This window comes from Sclerotinia sclerotiorum, genomic scaffold (assembly GCF_000146945.2).
Source record: "Sclerotinia sclerotiorum 1980 UF-70 scaffold_2 genomic scaffold, whole genome shotgun sequence".
Classification (NCBI taxonomy): domain Eukaryota; kingdom Fungi; phylum Ascomycota; class Leotiomycetes; order Helotiales; family Sclerotiniaceae; genus Sclerotinia; species Sclerotinia sclerotiorum.
In genome coordinates, this window is record NW_001820834.1 from 343,048 (window position 1) to 352,582 (window position 9,535).

General features: G+C 40.0%; 4 protein-coding genes across 4 annotated transcripts; 2 read left to right on the plus strand and 2 right to left on the minus strand.

Moving 5' to 3' along the window:
- Positions 1–350: 350 nt before the first annotated feature.
- On the plus strand, positions 351–677 carry SS1G_01207 (predicted protein; the record flags this gene model as incomplete). Its single annotated transcript, XM_001596963.1, has 3 exons — positions 351–416; positions 511–575; positions 617–677. The coding sequence occupies 3 exons, from the start codon at positions 351–353 to the stop codon at positions 675–677; spliced, it is 192 nt and encodes a 63-aa protein (XP_001597013.1).
- A 1,841-nt stretch (positions 678–2,518) lies between these two features.
- On the plus strand, positions 2,519–2,845 carry SS1G_01208 (hypothetical protein; the record flags this gene model as incomplete). Its single annotated transcript, XM_001596964.1, has 1 exon — positions 2,519–2,845. The coding sequence occupies one exon, from the start codon at positions 2,519–2,521 to the stop codon at positions 2,843–2,845; it is 327 nt and encodes a 108-aa protein (XP_001597014.1).
- A 1,087-nt stretch (positions 2,846–3,932) lies between these two features.
- SS1G_01209 (hypothetical protein) lies at positions 3,933–5,576 on the minus strand (the record flags this gene model as incomplete). Its single annotated transcript, XM_001596965.1, has 1 exon — positions 3,933–5,576. One exon carries the CDS (start codon positions 5,574–5,576, stop codon positions 3,933–3,935), a length of 1,644 nt encoding a protein of 547 aa, XP_001597015.1.
- Positions 5,577–6,092: 516 nt separating this feature from the next.
- On the minus strand, positions 6,093–8,999 carry SS1G_01210 (hypothetical protein; the record flags this gene model as incomplete). The annotated part of the gene is made up of 5 exons (XM_001596966.1): positions 6,093–6,140; positions 6,309–7,441; positions 7,656–7,818; positions 8,248–8,362; positions 8,893–8,999. 5 exons carry the CDS (start codon positions 8,997–8,999, stop codon positions 6,093–6,095), a joined length of 1,566 nt encoding a protein of 521 aa, XP_001597016.1.
- Positions 9,000–9,535: the final 536 nt, after the last annotated feature.

The following is a 9,535-nucleotide window of genomic DNA, read 5'->3' on the forward strand; positions in this document are numbered from 1 at the left end:
TCATCATGATCAATGACTTCCTCCATTGTATTGTCTTCAATGTCCATGTTAAGAACATCTTTTGTAACTGTATATTATATACCAACGAGTACAGGTTCCGAGCCATATTTACAATTGGTCTATCTCAATGGTTTGATGTAGATTACATATAGGAATACACAAGGAGAGACACTTTTAAGATGATACAACAAGGTTGTAGAAACATGAATTCTCCATCGTCATGATCAGACCACATCGAAAGTCTCCAGCAGCATGAATTAAGGATGAGCTTAGCTAGCCAGAGCCCACTCAAGTAAGTCTATTCCTAGGCTTCACCAGGGGTTCAATATCTGGACTTGCTTAAATCTACGATGTCCAAGACTCACGCAAAATTAAGTCTCAATCCAAGCCATTACCCCCTGACATATCTCGATACTGTCATAAACTTTTGGGCATGCCAGTGTTGGGTTCTTTCCGCGCTTGATATACGGCGTACCTTTCATCCGTAATCAGCGGGTTTTTTATGCGTAGTGCTGGCGTATTGATGGCGCATACCTTTATCGTGCTAGTAACAATTTCATCGCCGCCATAACACAGTGAGTGGAATTTATGGATACTACTTATTGATCCACCCCAGTTTGTACCGTTTAAATCTTTCAGGGAACCTGAAAGCTACGAAAACTCTACCAAATTCTTGATTTTCTGCAAAAATACAGAATGCTTTCTCTATTGATAAAACCAAACACAATCTCTCAAGACCACTTGATGCTAACGGGCTTGGGAAGGCCATTTATTCAGACTTTTGAAGTCGTTAGGAGGAGCTCTAATCCATCAGAAACATCTAGGAAGTACTCTCCTAGGTGATTGATTCATTAATGGATCCTCAGCCAATATTCTAGTGGTCTATTCAAACCAAACACCTCACTGAACTCCAGTGTACTCAAAGCGATTTCAGGCTCTGTTCACGCAAGGACTTATGATATAATTAGCGGCGGGGCAGGTAATTATACAAAAGTTCCGTATGTAAAGATATTAAAAGACTAGCCCACAACCTTGCGTTTGACCGAGTAGGAAAATATACTCCCGATTTGAGGATATCTCTATATTTCCTCAAGGGTCTCTAGTTTTCCACTATACCCCGCGATCTTTTGTCATAGAGGAGAGGAGTAAGATTCATTAATGCCAGAGATGCATCTGTATTCGACTCAATACCTGTTAGAATTTCTGCATCAAATACTAATCTCATACATAACTATCCTCCGCCAGGTTAAGATCTCCACCTCTTCCTTCCAACTCGTGGATAATCCTCCATTTATATACATCCCTTATCTTCTTTGAAACAAAATTATCGGGAAATAGGTAGAAGAGATATTAAGTAAAGTCTTTTCAAGTAACCTTGTGCTTCTTTCATATAACCCACGTTGAGCTTTGTAAAGAACTAATCAAACTTCTCATATAATGCAATGCCCACATCAAACTCGAAACTCAGATAGCGTATCCGAGGCTCCTGGTTCATTTGGAGACAGCTATTTGCTTTCGTGGATTTTAACAGCATTAAATATCAATCCCAACCCTCAAAGAAAGAATCGCTAAAAAGAAAATGATATTAATATAAACCTACATCCATCTATAATCTATCTAAACACTACATCCAAACACTATATCCAAACCCACCAGTAAACAATAATCTACAAACCATACTTTCCCCTTTCCCCTTTCCCCCTTCATCCTTCATCCTTCCCACTTCATCTCAACTCCCCCCCCCCCCTCCCCACGGGGCCCAACACCAACAAACCCTTCCAATATCAACATATAATTCTCATACATATTCTAATCTTAATAATTAATTAGTATTAGCTATTGATATCTCATTATCTCATTATCTTACATAAGGTCTTTATTTTAAATTTATATAACGTGGTTTATCAGCGAGCGGGCCATATCACCAAGCGAGCCACTTTTACCTCAATTTATATCTTTCAACTTCAATACGCGATTTATCAACAATATATTATTGAATCGAATAACCAAGAAGGTCGAATACTTTTAGCTATCGTAGCTATCAATAAAGACCAAAAATTAAGTATTTGGAAGGCTATTAAACTATATAATATCCTATATACAAAGATTCAGTACAAAATAGATAGTTCTACCTTTTGTATCGAATTTCCAGCAAATGGTTATAATTTGACCAAATTAGAAGAGGAAATGCTTATTCAATATATAATCGATATAGATAAAAGAAGGTTTATATCTAAATTAAATGGTATAGAAAATATAGCGAATTATATCCTTGAATCGCGAGATACAAAGATATTGGGTTTATTGAGACCAGAAAGAGCATCAGATTGAATTGATTGATTCTCTAGCTAAGCAGTTAAGCTGCGAGTATATATTCAAAAAATGAAGGAATAGGCTTAGGTATTCGGCCTTCGGAATTAAAGTGCTTTGAAATCAAAATATTGAAAGCAAACAAACAGTATACCAAAAAGGAAAGAATGAATTAAAAGTTGAGTTTTGTTTGCTCCTTATATGCATCATGCAATATATATGCATATGCTGCCAAGATCCTAGGAGGTCAACAGTAGTTCAAGGACAAGTTCATCTTTCCAATTGGTATACCGAAACCGATTTTCCTGCGGATTGGGCTATTAAACCTACTTCCAATGGATGGACGAATAATGAGACAGGGTTAGAATGGTTAAAGCATTTCGATAAACATACTATTCGTCAAAGGAAGGGCAAATATCGAATGCTAGTATTGAATAGATACGAAAGTTATGAATCAATACCTTTTCAATTATATTGCAAATCAAATGATATTATATGCCTCAAATTACTACCACATGTGACGGAAAAGTCGTAAACGGAGTCAATTCAATTACTTAGAATCTAAAACTAAAGAACTAAGAAGATTCTAAGTAAGAAGGTCTTTATATACAGGGCTAGTGCACGTGAGCCACTAGTGGGTAACAACCGTCACGTAACACCACATTTAAGTCATTTAATTCAACCACTCGATGTTGAGTGTTTTGGCGTACTCAAACGTCCATATGGTTATCAAATTGAAGGATTTATCAAAGCTCATATCAATTATATCACCAAGGTTGAATTCTTTATAGTCTTCAAAACTGCATATTTACAATCATTTACTATTCAGAATATGAAAGCTAGTTTTCGAGGAGCAGATCTAATACCATTCGATCCTCAATCTATAATCTCAAAACTAGATATTAGGATTTGTACTTCTATCCCTTCATCTACCTCTTTGGAACTTACCAACTCCTGGATCTCTTAAACCCCTCATAATCCAACTGAGACTCTCTTACAATCAACTTTAGTAAAAGCTCGAATGGCTCGTCATTAATCAAGCTTTTCTACACCTATATTTGAGACTGTACAAGCTTTAGTTAAAGGTACAGAGAGATTAGCATATAAAGTTACACTTTTGAGTGCTGAGAATCGTATGCTTCAAAGAGCAAATGAGGTATTAAGTAAATGTCGACGCGCCAAAAAAATTCAACTATGTAATGGAGGAGTACTTATTAGATAAGAAGCTGAAGATATATTATCACAACAAGAGATTGATAATCAGATTCAATGTGACGAGCGTCAAAATGGGGGAAAATTCTAATAGGGAATCATCTACTAGTCGATGCTGTAGTAAGTGTGGAAAGACTGGTCATAATTCAAGAACTTGTCAGAATAGTATAATAGATCCTAGATTATTAGATTCTTGATAGTTTCAATCAATTGATTTAATTGTTGTTAAATAATATGGGTTTGAAATGATAAATTGAGGTAAAAGTGGCCCGCTCGCTGATAAACCACGTTATATATATAACGTGGTTTATCATCGAGTGGCCCATATCATCGAGTGGCCCACTTTCACCTCAATTTACACTTTCAAACCCATATTATTCAACAACAATTGAATCAATTGATTGAAACTATTAAGAATCTAATAATCTAGGATCTATTACATTATTTTGACAGGTTCTTGCATTATGTCCTGTCTTTCCGCATTTACTACAACATCGATTAGAAGATGCTTCCCCATTAGAATTCCCCCCTTTTTGACGCTCATCGCGTTGAATCTGAATATCAACCTCTTGCTGAGATAATATATCAAGAGCCTCTTGTCCAGTGAGCACTCCTCCTTGACGTAATTGGGTTTTTTTCGCGCGTCGACGCTTGCTTAATGCTTCATTTGCTGTCCGAAGTGTACGAATCTCTGTATTTAAAAGTGTGTTTTCATGAGCTAATCTCTCTGTACCCTTAGCTAGAGCTAGTACAGTCTCGAATATAGGTGTAGGAGAGCTTGCTTGATGACGAGTTATTCGAGATTTAACTAATGTTGATTGAGAAAGAGCTTCAGTTGGGTTGCGAGGGGTTTGAGAGATCCATTGATCTAGGTCGAAAGAGGGGGGGGTAGGTGTGCGAATTCGAATATCTAATTTCGAGAGTACAGCTTCAGGATTAAATGGGATTAAACCTGTTCCTCGGAATCCTGATTTCATATTCTGAGAAGTGATTGATTCCTCGTATGCAGCTTTAAAAGCTATAAAGAATTCAACCTTCGAAATATGATTGATATGTGCCTTGATAAATCCATCAATTTGACCACCATATGAACGTTTTAGATTGCTAAAACAGCCAACATCAAGTGGTTGAGTTAAATGACTTGAATGCGGTGGTAAACGTAAACATATAATATCGTTCTCTTTGCAGTATGCTTGAAAAGCTACTGATTCGTGGCTTTCATGCCCATCCAGTACCAACATTCGATATTTGCCCTTTCTTCGATTCTTAGTATGCTTGTCGAAGTGTTTCAACCATTCTAAACCCGTCTCATTATTCGTCCACCCATTAGATGTAGGTTTAATAGCCCATTCCGCAGGAAGATTCGTTTCGGTGTACCAATTGGAGAGATGAACTTGTCCTTGAACTACTAGAAATGGGGGAATAGTTTCACCCTCTCCATTTCCGCATATTATTGCTGTAGCCCATTCTCGATTGCCTGGCTGTACTGTCTTGCTTCTGCCATTTCGTTCAGCACTAGTTACTACCATTGCTGCACATATAATCCCCATCATAAAGCCTGTTTCGTCGAAATTGTAGAAATCTCCGTCCAAAATGCCGTATTTCGCTCGCATATTCGCAACTAGTCGAAACCACTCTTCAAGAAGCTTAGGATCCTCACAGAGAGCTCTTTGAAAGTCATAAACACGACTAAAACGCGTCTTTAATTCGATTCGACGCTTTACGAATCGATGCGCCCAGAGCTTCCCAACGCGTTTCGCACCCCTCGATTCGAGAATATCATTCGCCATATCTTCCACATTCTTTAGTTTAGGTGGAAATCCTCTTAAATCCATATCGAGTATATATTGAACAATCACCTCTTCTTCTAATTCTGTAATCTTATGACGATTCGCTCGAGTTTCTGTACGAAGAGGTAAACCTTCCATTCTATGTCGAAGAGTCGTACGAGGAATATTATAGAGCATAGCAGCCTTTCGAATGCTTAATTTTTTATCTTTATGAATAACTTCGATAGCAAGGAGTATACGAGCTTCTTGATTATTCGAATTCATTATAGGTTGTTGATAAAACGCGTGTTGAAAGAGACAGGTGTAAATTGAGGTGAAAGTGGGCCACTCGATGATATGGGCCACTCGATGATAAACCACGTTATGCAAAAAATCCATGAATTTTCCGCTCTGGGTTATTAAAGTAAGACGATGAGGATTCGAATACTAGGTTGGTAGATAATTAACCATATTCATATTTATACACTCAAGCAACGCATAATACATAGATACCTCGATAGACACAAGCACAGCAAAATTCCACAAAAATGTAAAAAGGAATAATCTTCTCTTCTACAAAATCAAACACCTCGCTTTTAACATTGCACATTGCACATTGCTCCTTCTTCAAATAAAGTACATTGCTTTCCAGTATTCATTCAGCCCTCGAGATACCATGCACCATCATCATAATTATACCATATTTCCCTATCATATCCTCATCCTCATCTTTCCTGCCCCCCGACCCCGCCCCCGCGACCCCCCAACCCATAAAAACGCCGAAAAAATCAACATTCCGCATTACGCCACTCTTCCCTGTGCAGCCCTAGGTAAAAGTTCGATATCATCCTACAAAAAGCGATTTGTTAATACCCATGTATATACGTGAATCTTTTGTCCAATAACCAGCCCCCAAAAAAGAGAAAAAAAAGAAAAACATTAAACCGTCGCTGGATTCGGATTCAGATTTGAATTTGGATTTAGATGAGGACGATTCCCTACTTCAAGATTGCTCACATTTCTATTCTGGCCATCGACGCTATTAAATCGTCCCTCTTCTAAATCGCTTGGTCGAGTCATTTGGCTCTCATAGCCCGTATCGTTATTGTTATGATCATGATGATGATGAATTCCTCCTACGGGACTATTGGGACTGGTTACATAACTACCGACACCAATGCCCGCCCAAAATGCACGATCTGGACTTCGAGGTCCCCAAGACCAACCTGCACCTTGGGAAATTGGGAGATGGTAGAAGCGGAAGGAGAAGATGGCAGCACTGGTACCGATGAAGAAACCAAATAGGATATCAAAGCCATGATGGCGGAAATCGGAAAACCGCGTTGAGGCGATGTAGACGGCTAAGAAGGTGGGGATGACGGCAATGAGGAGGAGATAGAGAGGAGGTGCTGCAGCTTGATTACGTGAGGCGATTAATCCATCGTTATAGCCCGACGCGAGAGCTGCTGTCTCGGCGTTCTTGTCGGAAATTTCAGAATCATTACGTTGATGGCGTGGAGGGTTGCGGGAGGGAAATGCGGAATGATAGGGCGAGGTATCGGTGGTATATGCACGAGGTGCAAGAAAAGGAACTGTCAAGGCCAGTTTGGAAGCCAGGAAAAGACTAAGGTAAACAAGACCCGCCGAAGAGAATGATGAATGGCCAGAAGGATAAGATCTAAATCCATCATTGAGGATATCCTTATCCTTTTGTTGACAAATCCCTGCTTGCACTAAAACAATTCCCTGTGGTCTCTTACCACCTCCGACAGCATATTTAGCAATATTGGCTACGTCGGGGATACATCTCGAGATCAAATCTGGTCGTGGTCGACCAAAAAGATTCTTCATTCCATTAGTAATGACAAATGCCAAGGCGAGAGATAATCCAAGTCCGAGCCAAGATGCGTGAAGCTCCCATAATTTCCGTTTCCATATTAGAGCCTTGGGGACAGATTTTGGTACAGTCGGTCCAGGAACGAGAGTAAAGGTAACGATGAGAATGACGAGTGCCGGGAGGCCGAGTGCTAATACTCCGGCCAGAGCCGTTGATATTTTCTCGTGATTTTGATGTGGAAAGCTGATACTAGGATCGACAAGTGAAAAGGGTCGTTTGTTGGGCGTTTGGTAGGAAAAGATAGCGCCCAAAACTGCAGCAATAATCAAGACAACCCAATCAAATACATATGAAAGGATGACTGCAATTGACATTTTCCCACTATTTCGAGATCGGATGATTGAATTCATCGTGAAAGAATCACATCAAGTCGTAAGGAAGGACGTGATGGATTCCCATGTAAAGGAGAAAGGAGAAAGGAGAATTCGAGTATTTGTATGAAGACAGGAAACAATTAACGTATTCACTGCAATGAAAGATTTTCGAGGCTGTGTTGTTGCCAAGGAGGTCAAGAAGTTCAAGAACACCCAAGAATCCAACCTTGACGTTACCGATTGGATCAATCAAGGGCCAATAGTGACGAATGTCTCCTTCTCCAAGCAAGTCAGATGTAAGACTCAAATGAAGGAGCTGATGAGGAAATTATGCACACGACCTACTCTTGACAGCTGAGTTGTTACCTTTATAAGGCTGTGGAAATGTAGGTAGACGATAGAGGGTAGGGGGTAGATGGTAGATGGGATGGTAGATGAGAGACGGTACAGTACGTGGTAGTTGATGATTGATGATGGCGCTTATGCGTTTGAGATGAAAATAAATAAATAAGTAATGAGACGCCGAATGAGCTTAGAGAAATTCAAATCAGCGTAGTCTTTTGGGGCTTTGCTTCCGAGTCCCGGCGTCAAAATGGAACTATTGGCCTATTACTTTGGTCGATACATGGGGCCACCAGGGCGCGGAGATCATTATTCAGTTAGCTTTACCGCCATCGAGAACCTTTTTCGTTTGAATATAAATAGATACGATATTGATGTTTTGTAAGTGTATTTTTTAACTCACGTCGTTGGTGATCATGCTCTCAATTCCTTTTTCTTTGTTCTTAATTAACTCCTTGGTAAAGCCACATAGCCCACCCCACGTAGCTACATACGCATACCTTGGTACGATGATCTCCCTTAGTTAGGACCCCGTATGTAAGCATGAAATGATACCAAGCACTTAGTTTGGGCATTTCCAGCGACTAATCTCGGAAAACCCGGATAAGAAGCCAAGCATAATTGAGTCGAATTGTTTATCCGCTTGGGGTATGCAATTTCACGTGACTGGTTCAAAGGTCTGATTACCATAGTTGATTCTTAAACGATATACGCTCAAAAAATGACATCCTAAAAGGATTATCCGAGGACCGACCTTAGAGGACATCAATATCTATTCATCTTCGAAGGTAGAGTAGGGCGAAAACAGTTCTCAGTACCCACATCTTTCTAGCTGAATCGTCAAGTATAGTTACTTTAAACCTCCCCATCTATCTTACTCCCTGAATACCAAAGCTCTCACCGTCGCCAATTGTGGGAGCATAGCCTCCCTATTTCTTTTGCACTTCATAAATCTCGCAGGCCGATTCAGTCCATCAAATGGTAATGTTCATCAGGTATACGTATGAGCTGGAAGCATGATTGTCCGTTTTCGCAGCATTCATCGTACGCTTGGGTCGAAAGAAGCCTTGATCCATTGCGGTTTACAATGTAATCCACAGTGATGCCAATAGAAGAAATTGGAGATCGCTTTGGGTTCCGGGTCTGATGGTCCATGGCGAAGACTCTCTTGAGACGGAATGACGGGGTTTGTGAGTTTACTAGAAAAGCAGTGAAGGAATATACCGATCATCGGGAACGGTTCAACAGAAATGATGCTGTCTGGGAGCTGGAAGAAAAGGGTAAAAGTAGTTAAACCTTCTATCGATCGGGATATAGGCTTTCTTGAGGATCACACAACGACGCCTGCCCGTGGATAGTTGGTAGAAGAAGTGGTTCGAGGGTTGTAGTGCATAACTCTGTAAGTCATCTGTGTCAGCCCATCTTGTGTTGCTGTTAAACTTTTGCAACCGTTCCATCAATGGTTCGAAATGTATTCTAGATCTTCCCTCATTGTCAATCCAAACACTGGGCGTGATGAGAATGATCCGCTGTCGTTGAATGGTATTCGAGCACAGAATCGCTCTTGATCCCTTCGAGACAAACCGTTCGCCACGTTTCACACCGTTTACATAGTAATCTTCCTAGTGAACAGATGAGTGCTGGAGCTTTGAAGAGGAATTAGCAGAAAGTACTGAGAAGACTACTGTAAT